At 34.6% G+C, this 14,327-nt stretch overlaps 1 protein-coding gene across 1 annotated transcript in view; it reads right to left on the bottom strand.

Moving 5' to 3' along the window:
- The window catches only part of LOC111049572 (interaptin), a 51,386-nt gene that overhangs the window by 10,800 nt on the left and 26,259 nt on the right, over window positions 1-14,327 (bottom strand). Inside the window, exon 7 of the mRNA XM_039442906.1 lies at window positions 5,005-5,229. Coding sequence (XP_039298840.1) covers window positions 5,005-5,229 — 225 coding nt within the window. The remainder of the gene's footprint in view (window positions 1-5,004; window positions 5,230-14,327) is intronic.

Below are 14,327 nucleotides of genomic sequence, written 5' to 3'. Positions count from 1 at the left end.
TTAATATTGTATAATATATTTCCTCCTTTTTTCCTTCCTTAACCTCTTTTAGTTATTTTCTCCTTTTTTCTTTTAATTCTAATTATTATGTTTATTATAATTTCTCATTATGATTGTAATCCTTTTATTTCATTTCTTGTATATTACTCTTGATTCACGACAAGCTATTCGATTTTATTTATTCTTGATTTTAACTTAACGTTGTGAATAAGTTTGTTTTGATCTGGCACTTGCTGAAAAACCCACGGGTTTAGCAGGACCCAACAATGTAAAAATATTTTTCTAATAAAATTGATTGATTGATTGGTTGAACAGTAGGGCTCACCGAATTTCCTTCTAGCTGTTAACCCTGTTGTCAATATTTACAGTAGCAGAAGTCTTCGGGATGATTTACAGAATTTAATTTGGATTTTCGTTTAATAGGAAGATGAATTTCATTAATGTAAGAAACACCTTCTGAAATAGTATTCTGTACCCAATACTTCTTAGTTTTTCACAATAATTGAATGATTTTCAATTATTGAACATTCTGGAAACAAGATTAACTAACTCCATTTTATGAGGGCTGAACACTTTGAAAGACCTTGAGTGAGCATCACCCTTAACACTTTGAAAAATATAAAATTAAATTGTTTTGAAGCAGTTATTGAGAAGAATCCAGTTTGCTACTATTTTCATAAATAAATAAACTAGGATCAGAATCCCGAGTAACTCTTGTCAGATTAACTAAGATGAAACTTGAATCTTTCTTTGAAACTTCACTGCGATAAACTCTCAACGCTATTTATGATGAGCTTTGATCACTGGGAAGTATATTTACTGCCAGAAAACGGATGATAATTATTATTAAACAAAAATCCAAATGAGATGTTTTTTAATCCAAATTAATGGCATTTGAATAATAGCAATATCTCAGTAATTTCAATCTGTAAAAACGGTTAACTTGAAATTATACTGGATACTAATTCAAGAACTGAAATCATTTATCTTTAAAATAATAATTTACTAAGAATTTCTTTTTATTAGAGGACAACTCGATGAAAACTAACAGGAGCCTATTGCATGAGAAAATAAAATTTAATGAGTAAGTAGTCAGCTGGCTATTAGAATAGAAAATTACTGAAATATTAGCTTGTATTTTCTCATGCAACAGGACCCAGGAGGTTGTTTCACATTTTGTATGTTCTTTACTGAAAACTACCAGGATCCTATTGCATGAGAAAATACAATTTGATGAGTAAGTAGTCAGCTGGCTATTAGAATAGAAAATTACTGAAATATTAGCTTGTATTTTCTCATGCAACAGGGCCCAGGTGGTTGTTTCACATTTTTGTATGTTCTTTACATTTTTCAAGGTTGGTTTCACATTATTATTTTGACGCACAGTGCTGGGATATTTTTCACTATTTGAACATGGTTAGATCAGGTAAGATTTACAACTAGTGCACTAGAAAATCAATGATTTCTTTGGGAATAGTAACTAGATAACTCCAGTGCACATTTGCAAATTGTACTCGGCTTGATCATGTTAAAATGTATTGACCGGGTTTAGTGGAACCGGACATAAAATATGTATCAAACGGTACTTATTATATTTACTCTACCTACTCTATTACCGGGATTGGTCAAACCGGACATAATGGGCCATATGAATAAAGTTGAGCATTTGCTTATACTTCTAAAATATTGAGCATTTGCTTCATTTTCTATGAATAAACGTGAGCAAAACCATGCTCATGCTCATCAAAAAAATAGTTTGAGCATTTGCTCAAAAGTAAAAGCTTTTGCTCAAAATTGTATGAATAAACTAGAGCATTTGCTCAACTTTTGTAAAATGGCTCAACTAATTCGTATGAGGAAGAGGAAACTATACCAGATACGATCACAACCAATAGTTGAGAACTATAAAACTCTTTTTAGATTCAACCATGATATATATCATCATTATCCCTACAAAAGAATAAATACAAAAGATAAATGTACCTGATATAAAGATAGCCATCACAAAATAGGAAATAGGCACTTAAGAAGATGAGAGTGTAGACGATTATAAGAAGGCTATTGATATTATAAGAATATGCTGAAGATTATAGAGATGACATTTTTTCACGCTATTATTTAAAAATTCTAAACTCAACTAACCTAAAACTATATTCATAAATAGAAAACAGAGCAGACGACGCAAACACAAGCGGTGTACCCCTTACACCAGTTACAGAATAGACACGGTTCATTGTATATTCATACTGAAAGTCGATGAAGCCAACATGTACAGCCAAATCCACCCATCTTGACGTCACAGCAATGACGTCACTCATCGTAAAGAAATTATAGAAAACTTTTTTGAGTTTGTTGTGTAAGTGTTTGTGGTGTTTAACTTACATTGTTGTTGAACAATGCATTGTTGTTAGCTTGGTTGTGACGTCAAGATGGGTAGATTTGGCTGTAGATGTTGGCTTCAGAGGCTAGACTTCCCAGCGTGTCTATTCTATAACTGGTCTAAGGTGCACCCTACTTGCATATTTAGCGCTTCCGTGAGCTATAAAAACAAAGTAAGGCTACAAAAGTGAATCAGCTGATGAAAAATCTTTAAAATACGTGAGCATTTGCTCCAGGGTTCAGGAGCATAAGGTAAGAGTATAAGGTAAAGCTTATTCATATCAAAATGAGCTAATGCTTTTGCTTCTACCTTTTGCTCATGAGCAAAACCTTATGCTCAATGCTTTTGCTCATGAGCATTTGCTCTGTTTTTATTCATATGGGCCAATAAATGTATCAGATGATACTCTTCTTACTCTACTTATTACACCGGGTGTTTCAAGAAGAATGACCCAATTTTAAACAGTTATATTTATTTTTAAAAATGGTGCACACAAACCAATTTTACATCAAATTACTCACAGAAGTATCAAGTTTATGATGATGTATTATAAGTGTTCTATGGGCCCTCGTTTTGAGGCTCGGACGACATCTAGACGGTAGCCAAATTCATCCCAGACTGTTCGCAAAATGTCTTTCGGACTGTAGCTACTGCATCAGTTATCCTGGTTTTTAGCTCCTCAGTATCAAGTGCTAAGGGAGGAACATAAACTCGATCTTTAACGTTGCTCCTCCCTTAGCACTTGATACTGAGTTTATGTTCCTCCCTTAGCACTTGACATTGAGGAGCTAAAACCAGGATAACTGATGCAGTAGCTACAGTCCGAGAAGACATCGTGCGAACAGTCTGCGATGAATTTGGCTACCGTCTAGATGTCGTCCGAGCCTCAAAAGGATGGCACATAGAACACTTATAATACATCATCATAAACTTGATACTTCTGTGAGTAATTTTATTTAAAATTGGTTTGTGTACACCATTTTCTATTCAATAAATATAACTGTTCAAAATTGGGTTACTCTTTTTGAAACACTCAGTATATTAAATAAGTGAGGAACATAAACATGATCTTTAACGTATCCCCACAGGAAACAAATCACACGGTGTTATGTCAGGGGACCGTGGAGGCCAGGAATGCATAGCCAAGTCTTGCTGTCCAACGTTGAGGCAAGTTGGTGCTGAGAAAATTGCGTACATACTTGTGTCATCAGAAGGAGGGCACTTTTTGTGTAGTTGAGAAGTTGATATTGTGGTAATTATTCATATCAAGTGGAAAAGACTAAGAAATTGTTAAAAAAAAACACAGATTTATTGATACTTAGAAAGAACGGTTTCGGTTATTACACCATTGTCAATCTAACCGAAATAGCCGAAACTATTAGGTGTAATAACCGAAACCGGTCTTTCTAAGTATCAATATACTATATACTATAATACCTATAATAGAATTTCAAACAATGAAGTAGGGACTGAACCTTTGAAATTTTTAGGTATTGTTCTTGATCCCAAACTTAATTGGAAACCACATGCCACATTAGTAAAAAAATAGCAAAGGGACTCTACTTGCTGAGAAGGTTAAAGTTTACTGTAGACATTAATGTATTATTGAATGTGTATTTCTCTCAAATACAAAGTTTACTGTGCTATGGTGTACTATTATGGGGCTCTAGTACAAATGTCTCAAAAATATTCATAATTCAAAAGAAAGCAATTAGATTGATTTGTAATGTTGATATGAGGACCCACTGTAAACCTTTTTTTACAAATTTGGGAATATTTATTTTTATTTTATTTATTTACATCAATAGAAAAATTACAACAACATATAGAGGCTTACAGCTTTATGCCAAAACAAGCCTCATTGAAAATCAATTGTTTAAACAAACTGAAACTAAATAAGTAAGAAAGAAAAAAACGAAAAATAGCAATAAAAATAGTTTGGAAGAAAGATTATAAATAGGAAATAAATAAGAAATAGAAATTATAAATAGGATATTAACTGTCTATTCTTTGTATGTATTATTTAGTGTTAGTTATGCACATAGTAATCTGGATTTTTTAAATTAAATAGTGACTTTCATGGATATGAAACTAGAAATAGGAATAATATCAGAGTTCAGCAGCTCAGGTTCACTACTTCACAAAAAAATCTTCTGTACACATCTGTTAAACTTTACAGTTCATTACCAATTGAAATTAATTCTTTGCCTCTTACATTCTTTAAAAGGAAATTGAAAACTGTACTGAAAGCTGAAAGTTTATATAACATCCAAGAATTTTATGTAATTGACTGGACCAAATATTTGTAGGCTAATATCATTTGTATGTATTAATATTGTATTATATATTATCTAGTACCTTGACGTTTATCAATGCATTGTTAACAATGTCTATGATAATAAATATTCTTATTCTTAATGAATCTGTGGGTTTTTGACAATAGAACAGAATAGGACACATAGAACTTATAATACATCATCATAAACTTGATACTTCTGTGAGTAATTTGATGTAAAATTGGTTTGTGTGCACCATTTGTTAAAATAAAAACTGTTTAAAATTGGGTCATTCTTTTTGAAACACCCGGTATTGACTATACTACTTAATGTATTTATTCTACTCACTCTAAAAGATGTATTAGACGATCCCCGCTCGACTCAAACTTGAGACTCTCTTCAAGAGACGTATTATGATGAAGCAATATACTCAAAAAACCGTCGTCCATTTCACAATCGCTGACACACTCTCTCATCTGCTGAACGAAATGCAAAGCTTTTTTCAGATCATTCTGGACGCACAAGCATTTATGTTTCCATTGCTCGTAACGAGTAGTGTCTGGTACTGGAGCACTGAAAAAATTAATGGATTTCAAAGACTGTCATGAAATGGAAACTTGTCAAATATGAAATAGTATATTTCGCACCTAGAGCAGAAAATGAGATTTTTCCGGCTCGAAATCGGTTTTCAAGTCCGAGGCCGTAGGCCAAGGACTAGAAAAGATTGAGAGCCGGAAACACATTTTTGCCCGTGGTGCGAACGCTATTTTTCGCCACACACAAAAATAAACAATACATATATGAGAATAGTTGTTTACTAAGCACTTCCGAAAGCAGAGGTGTAAGGTGATAGCTCTAGCAAATCTGAGGTAATCTGAATATCAGGAAATTGTCCAAGTATTTTTATTTTTTATTCTGATTTGTCTAAATAACCTAAAAGATGATGTTCAATGTGGGAGGTTGAGTTTATACTTTTTTATTCTTTCAAATGACAATAAGATGATATTATTATGAATGTTTTGATTCTTGAATAATGAACACAAAATGAAAAGTTTTTTGATCAGCTGTTTTAGCGCACTTGAAATTTGGACAATCTGGATGTCAACAATGCTTGTTGTCGTTGACTTCGGAAGTTTAGGTTAGAAGTTCTATCCTACTCTGAAAATCGAATTTGAATAGTTTATAATATATATCTTATCTGTACCGTACCTATTTTATTCATCCAAATAAAATAATAGTATCTTATTGCAGAATACTTATTCAATTCTAGAAGCAAAAACTGATTCCGTTTCATAAACCATTTTGTAAACACGTTCACATCAAATCAGAATCAGCAGACTTCAAGGTTATTTTACAGCCCTAGGGCCGTAAAACTTTTACCGGCCTGGTCAGAAAACAATCATTTTCGAAAAAAAGGAAATTGTCCAAGTATTTTTATTTTTTATTCTGATTTGTCTAAATAACCTAAAAGATGATGTTCAATGTGGGAGGTTGAGTTTATACTTTTTTATTCTTTCAAATGACAATAAGATGATATTATTACTAAAGTTTTATTTATTGAATAATGAAAAGTTTTTTGATCAGCTGTTTTTCGATCACCTTTCTTAGTTCCATGTTAGCGGCTGGAAAGGGTACTCTTTCCGGCCTAGGCCGGAAAGAAACCTGTTCTGACGTCAGACGAGAGTCGTCTGCAAACAATGCCTTTCAGATCTACGTAGGGACTGGAAAACAGCTGCTTTCTGTGCAGTGTGGCGAAAAAAATGTTTCAGATTGGCTCGGCTAAACTCACACTTACGCGACTCAAGTCGGGAAAAGACTGCAACACTAGTCTCTTCACGACGCAGCATGTATTTTCAGATGGTGACATTCAGACCAGTCGATTCTAGTCTCCGCAACCTCACGACTGTGAGACTAGGGCCCGGTTTGCAAAGGGCCGGTTAAATTTTAACCGTGATTAATTTCACGTGAACCAATCAGAGAAGCCGTCTTTCTAAAAGGTTTCCTAAAGGATTCCTAAAATCTTGACCCTCCGTCGGGCGCAGCCGGCCTCAGAGGCAAACAATATAATATCCCTCTTCACTTCATACAGGCGGCCGAGCGCCCCACCACTCCATTTTTTCGTCTAAATCTATCAACCTCACAACATGCCAGCCTCAGTCAGTTGCCAACTTTTGCATAGTTCGTGTTATTTCAAAAACATGGCTTCACAGGCCACATGCGCCTGATTATGTCATGATATGATAAACCATATGTTTTCGTTGTCATTGATTCATTCATAAATATCAAATGTTGTTGATCCGTTACTAGTAGAAAGTCATGTTCAATTTTATTTGATTAAAGCTCTACAAATGAAGAGTTTACTTATTTCAATTTAATCAAATAAAATGCCGACAAAGAAAAAGACAAAAACGATTGAAAACCGTAACTACGAAGAAGATAAGATGGAATCACATATTGACAAGTTTCTCAAGCCAAAGGAATTATCTATCGACCCAGATTCGCCTACGGCAGAGAGAGAGTGGAAACATTGGAAAAAGACGTTCGAAAATTTCTTAGAAGGAACGACAACCAAAGACAAAATGAAATATTGGTAAACTTCTTATCACCTGCTTTATACGAAATTGTGGAAAGCTATACTTCATATGAAGAAACTATATCCATGTTGGAAGATATGTTCGTTAAACCAAAGAACGAAATTTATGCACGATACTGCCTTGCTAATGCAAAACAACAAATAGGTGAGTCCATTGATCACTACTATTCTGAACTAAAAAGATTAAGCTTATCATGTAACTTCACTAGAGTGTCAGCCGAAGAAAACAAAAACGAGCATATTAGAGATGCTCTTGTTTCAGGGTTATGTTCTATTGAAATTAAAGAGAAACTTTTTCAACAAGGAGATTTGAGTCTACAAGAAACCGTTTCCCAAGCACGTGTTCTTGAATCCGCAAAAACATATGCCGACTCCTTTAAAAGTACTTGTTATACAAACTCTGTTGAAGAAAATAAAAACATAAGCTTGAGTGAATCTTTCTCAGATGTTAATGCTGTAACCCAAAATCGACAGGCAATTGTAGAGAAATCCGTTCAATGCCAACGTTGCGGATATAAAAAACACTCAAATTCTCAAGAATGTCCTGCAATAGGAAAGACTTGTCATAAATGTTCCCGAATTGGACACTTTTCCCATGTGTGTAAAAGTAAAACGCTCAAAGAAAAACTAACTACGTCAACTATTACTGCAGCTGGTATAGCCAGTAATCTTTCTAAAGCTACAATTATTGTTTCGGTGAATGGAATAAATACACCAGCTCTTATTGATACCGGAAGTGTTGCCAGTTTTATTGATGAAAAATTTGCAAAAACAAATAAATTTAAAACTGCATCAGATTCTTGTTTTATAAGATTTGCATCTGTTCAACATAACACCGCTACAAAAGCATGTGTTTATAGCAATATTGTGTACAAAGGAAATGAATACAACAATATTAAACTCTTGGTATTAAAAGAATGCTGTTGCAATGTGATACTTGGTCACGATTTTTTGATGAATCACTCTACAATAAGTTTAGCATTCAATGGTAATAAACAGCCTCTTGTAATAGATAATAATTCTACAACCACACCACCCTTGAAAGATTGCCTCTTGGTGGAGGCCATGATAAAACCATGTTCCCTTTTCAATGACTTGACTCCCGATTGCCACCCAATAACTACCCGATCCAGAAGACACCCACAAGATGACTATGAATTCATGAAGAATGAGGTCAATCGCCTCCTTACAGAAGGAATAATTGAGGAAAGCCAGTCCAGTTGGCGTGCCCAGCCTTTCATTGTAACCAATGGACAGAAGAAACGAATGGTCATAGACTATTCACAGACTATTAATAAATTCACAAATTTAGACGCATACCCTCTCCCATTGATCGAAGATCTTGTAAACACAATTGCCAAGTACAACATTTTTAGTACTGTAGATTTCAAGTCAGCTTACCATCAAATACCGATTCTTGAGAATGAACGACATTACACTGCCTTTGAAGTAGGCCGAAAACTTTATCAGTTCAAACGAATACCATTCGGAGTAACCAATGGAGTAGCTGCCTTCCAACGTACAATAAACGGACTTATAGAAAGAGAGAATTTGAACGACTGCTTTGCCTATTTGGATGATGTTGTCATTTGCGGTTCAGATCAAGAAGAACATGACAGAAATCTTAAGAAATTTCAACAAGTAATTGAATTGTATGGCTTGACTATAAATGAAGAAAAATGTAAATTTTCAAAAAAATCATTGAAGTTCCTTGGGTATGAGATAAAACATGGAGAAATTAAACCTGACCCAGAACGCCTTGCACCACTCATGAACTTTCCACCCCAAGAAATGCTAAAGAAATGAAACGACTCATGGGATTACTGGCTCATTACTCCCGATGGATTAAAAACTTTTCTCAAAAGATTCACCCCCTTGTCCACATACAGAAATTCCCTCTATCTCAAGATCAGATGGAAACTTTGGAATTGTTGAAAAATGAAATTGCTTCCGCGGTACTGCTCTTTGTTGATGAAAATGTACCATTCATAATTGAGACAGATGCATCAGATTTTGCAATTGGTGCAACATTAACACAAAATTCTCGACCAGTAGCCTTTTTCTCACGAACTTTGTCCCAAAGTGAAACCAGGCATTCAGCTGTTGAGAAAGAAGCCTATGCCATTGTGGAGTCTATAAGAAAATGGAGACACTATTTACTACGAAAACAATTCACTTTGATCACTGACCAAAAATCAGTCACATTCATGTTTGGCACTCACACAATAGAAAAATAAAAAATGAAAAGATACAAAGGTGGCGCCTAGAATTATCTGAATACAAATTCAACATAGTCTACAGACCTGGAAAAGAAAATGCACCAGCTGATGCACTCTCTCGTATATGTATTACAGCTGGTTGTTCAACATTGAACTCAGCTTTGGCAAAATACCATGATGAACTTTGTCACCCTGGTGTAACTCGTTTCTACCACTGGCTCAGAATGAAAAATCTCCCCTATACTGTAGATGATGTAAGGAAAATTTGCTCCAATTGTGCAATTTGCTCTGAAATAAAACCACAGTATATGAAGACAAAAGGAAATCTCATAAAGGCAACAAAACCTTTTGAACGAATTAATATGGACTTCAAAGGACCCGTACAATCAAAAACAAGAAATAAATACCTACTGGTGATGGTTGATGAGTACTCAAGATTCCCTTTTGTATTTCCTTGTCCAGACATGACTGCGAGAACAGTCATAAATTGCCTGGTCTCATTAATATCAATGTTTGGCCTTCCAAGCTATATTCACACAGACAGAAACAATACATATATGAGAATAGTTGTTTACTAAGCACTTCCGAAAGCAGAGGTGTAAGGTGATAGCTCTAGCAAATCTGAGGTAATCTGAATATCAGGAAATTGTCCAAGTATTTTTATTTTTTATTCTGATTTGTCTAAATAACCTAAAAGATGATGTTCAATGTGGGAGGTTGAGTTTATACTTTTTTATTCTTTCAAATGACAATAAGATGATATTATTATGAATGTTTTGATTCTTGAATAATGAACACAAAATGAAAAGTTTTTTGATCAGCTGTTTTAGCGCACTTGAAATTTGGACAATCTGGATGTCAACAATGCTTGTTGTCGTTGACTTCGGAAGTTTAGGTTAGAAGTTCTATCCTACTCTGAAAATCGAATTTGAATAGTTTATAATATATATCTTATCTGTATTTTATTCATCCAAATAAAATAATAGTATCTTATTGCAGAATACTTATTCAATTCTAGAAGCAAAAACTGATTCCGTTTCATAAACCATTTTGTAAACACGTTCACATCAAATCAGAATCAGCAGACTTCAAGGTTATTTTACAGCCCTAGGGCCGTAAAACTTTTACCGGCCTGGTCAAAAAACAATCATTTTCGAAAAAAATGGAAAAAAAAGGAAATTGTCAAAGTATTTTTATTTTTTATTCTGATTTGTCTAAATAACCTAAAAGATTATGTTCAATGTGGGAGGTTGAGTTTATACTTTTTTATTCTTTCAAATGACAATAAGATGATATTATTACAAAAGTTTTATTTATTGAATAATGAAAAGTTTTTTGATCAGCTGTTTTTTGATCACCTTTCTTAGTTCCATGTTAGCGGCTGGAAAGGGTACTCTTTCCGGCCTAGGCCGGAAAGAAACCTGTTCTGACGTCAGACGAGAGTCGTCTGCAAACAATGCCTTTCAGATCTACGTAGGGACTGGAAAACAGCTGCTTTCTGTGCAGTGTGGCGAAAAAAATGTTTCAGATTGGCTCGGCTAAACTCACACTTACGCGACTCAAGTCGAGAAAAGACTGCAACACTCTTCACGACGCAGCATGTGTTTTCAGATGGTGACATTCAGACCAGTCTCCGCAACCTCACGACTGTGAGACTAGGGCCCGGTTTGCAAAGGGCCGGTTAAATTTTAACCGTGATTAATTTCACGTGAACCAATCAGAGAAGCCGTCTTTCTAAAAGGTTTCCTAAAGGATTCCTAAAATCTTGACCCTCCGTCGGGCGCAGCCGGCCTCAGAGGCCAACCAACAATATAATTTCCCTCTTCACTTCATACAGGCGGCCGAGCGCCCCAACACTCCATTTTTTCGTCTAAATCTATCAACCTCACAACATGCCAGCCTCAGTCAGTTGCCAACTTTTGCATAGTTCGTGTTATTTCAACATGGCTTCACAGGCCACATGCGCCTGATTATGTCATAAACACAAGATGCTGGCCAATGTTTATTTTTTATGCCTACATGAATGTTGAATGTTGTGCATCAATGCACAAGTGATCTTGATTGGAAATCAACTTGAACCTCAGAAAATGAGAATATATCTAAAAACTTTGTTTCATCAGCTTGTGATGGGACAATTAGCCCGGCGAAGTCCCAATACAAGTGGAATGCCAATTCAATTGCAAACTTGTTTGAAAAGGTTTTTGCCCAATGAACTTGAAATACTAAATGACCAACAATACCTCCCAAAAGAAGGAAGTGTGGAGTATGTGTGACTGAAACAGGATTCAGGAGAATGACAAATTAGAAAAAATGACAGATTAGGATGACAAATTAGGCCACTGGTCAAACCTGTTTGACTGCAGCTAATTTGGGAGCCTCAACATCACAATGACTAATAATATTATTGAAGATCAGTTCCAATAATTTCAACAAATAGCCTAAATTGCTAAAAAAAAATATTTTTTCCTTTTACAATTGATAATTTTCATTTTTAAGTTTAACCATACTATTAGTGTTCAAAAAATCAATTTTTTGTAATATGTTTGGTATAATTACTTAGAATAGATCCTACCAATCATTACCCTATTAGTATTTTGAATTATAATTGATCTAGTGTGAAGTGGTGGTTAGAATACGAAGGTGGCCTCTCAGGCCGGGTGCGCCCGATTTCGGTTCGGCCATAGGTGCGCCTGACGGAGGGTTTAAGGGTTCCATTTATCTATTTTGAATCATCAATGCAATATTGTATTCACTATTACTCATTCTAATATCATCCATCTTTTTCAGTCATCCCATAATTTTAAGATTCAAATCACATATTCACATGTTATATTATTCCCAACAGCTCTATTCCATCACAACTTGGTCGTGTGTTGATGGGGAAGGATATTATTTTATATCCATCTTCGAGAATTGACAATAATTATTTGTTGAAACACCGCTGATTTATGAAGTTACTTTAAAATTTTATATTATCGTTATTCTACTTGCATTTAATCTCTATTCTCATTAAGGGTTAAGTGTAAGAGAGGGCCGACTGCGCCCTAACTTCGCCCTCCCAGGTATAAAATAAAGGCAGTCATTCTATTCTATTCTCATTGATTAATTTTTTATACTTTGTAAAATTCGTTGAATAATTAGCATTACCGTCACTTAATGTAAGTTAGTGTATAAGTCAGTAAATATTGTAACATACATAAATAAAAGAAATCTAATCTAATCTAAAAGGCCTTCTCTGATTGGTTCTCGTGAAATTAATCACGGTTAAAATTTTAACCGGCTTTTGTGCCTTTTAGAAAAGACGGCTTCTCTGATTGGTTCACCTGAAATTAATCACGGTTAAAATTTAACCGACTTTTGTGTGCACCGGTACTGAGTCGAGCATCGACTCGACATGTTGGTCGAGAAGCAACTTGAGTTGTGTAGTATAATGTATTTTTAATGAAAGTGAGGTTATGTTTTATGAAAGTGATGTTTTATCATTTTATATAACACATTCATCAATGTTTGTGTCCATTACGAAATGCTTGTTAATAATCACTTTTGAACAACTAAATTACGGCATAGCAGTCAGGTATTTATAAATAAAAGCTATTAGCTTCTACTGACATTAGTGGAGCGCGTTCGGACACTAGGCCCTTCATCAACACTCAATAGCCCATATGAATAAAACCAGAGCAAATGCTCATAAGCAAGAGCAAGGAGCATAAGGTTTTGCTCATGAGCAAAAGGTAGAAGCAAAAGCATTTGATCATTTTTATATGAATAAGCTTTACCTTTTACTCTTACCTCCTGAACTCTGGAGCAAATGCTCACGTATTTTAGTGATTCTTCATCAGCTGATTCGCTTTTGTAGCCTTAGTTTGTTTTTATAGCTCACGGAAGCGCTAAATATTCCAATAGGGTGCACCGCTTGTGTTTGCGTCGTCTGCTCTGTTTTCTATTTATGAATAGAGTTTTAGGTTAGTTGAGTTTAGAATTTTGAAATAATAGCGTGAAAAAATGTCATCTCTATAATAATCTTCAGCATATTCTTATAATATCAATAGCCTTCTTATAATCGTCTACACTTTCATCTTCTTAAATACCTATTTCCTATTTTGTGATGGCTATCTTTATAACAGGTATCTTTTGTATTTATTATTTTGTAGGGATAATGGTGATATATATCATGGTTGAATTTAAAGAGTTTTATAGTTCTCAACTATTGGTTGTGATCGTATCTGGTATAGTTTCCTCTTCCTCATACGAATTAGTTGAGCCATTTTACTATGAGCAAAAGGTGATAAGCTGCTCTAGACTAGACTCACCTTTTTTGAAGCATTTGCTTCAAAAGTTGAGCAAATGCTCTTGTTTATTCATACAATTTTGACCAAAAGCTTTTACTTTTGAGCAAATGCTTAAACTATTTTTTGATGAGCAGGAGCAAAAGGTTTTGCTCACGTTTATTCATAGAAAATGAAGCAAATGCTCCATATTTTAGAAGTATAAGCAAATGCTCAACTTTATTCATATGGCCCATTGAGTCTTGGGCCTAGTGTCCGAAAGCGCTCCACTAATGTGAGTAGAAGCTATTAGCTTTTATTTATAAATACCTGACTGCTATGTCTAAATTTAGTTGTTCAAAAGAGAATATATATTCATAATCATTATAATAAAATTTGTTACATGTGCATTAGTGACGAATTGGATCTCATATTGTTAATAATGTGAGGTTAGAAAATGGAGTAGCATGGAACTGAAGTAGTGACAATGAGCAAGAAAGTCGTAAGGTCGAGTATCCTCGACTGGAGTCGTACGATTTGAGTCGAGGTAGTGTGAGTTGAGCCTAACAGTATTCAACACTGTGAATCATTTTG

Source organism: Nilaparvata lugens, chromosome X (assembly GCF_014356525.2).
Source record: "Nilaparvata lugens isolate BPH chromosome X, ASM1435652v1, whole genome shotgun sequence".
In the NCBI taxonomy this organism is placed as follows: Eukaryota; Metazoa; Arthropoda; class Insecta; order Hemiptera; family Delphacidae; genus Nilaparvata; species Nilaparvata lugens.
Note: the sequence above shows the minus strand (reverse complement) of the source record. Positions and strands in the feature narration are given on the sequence as shown.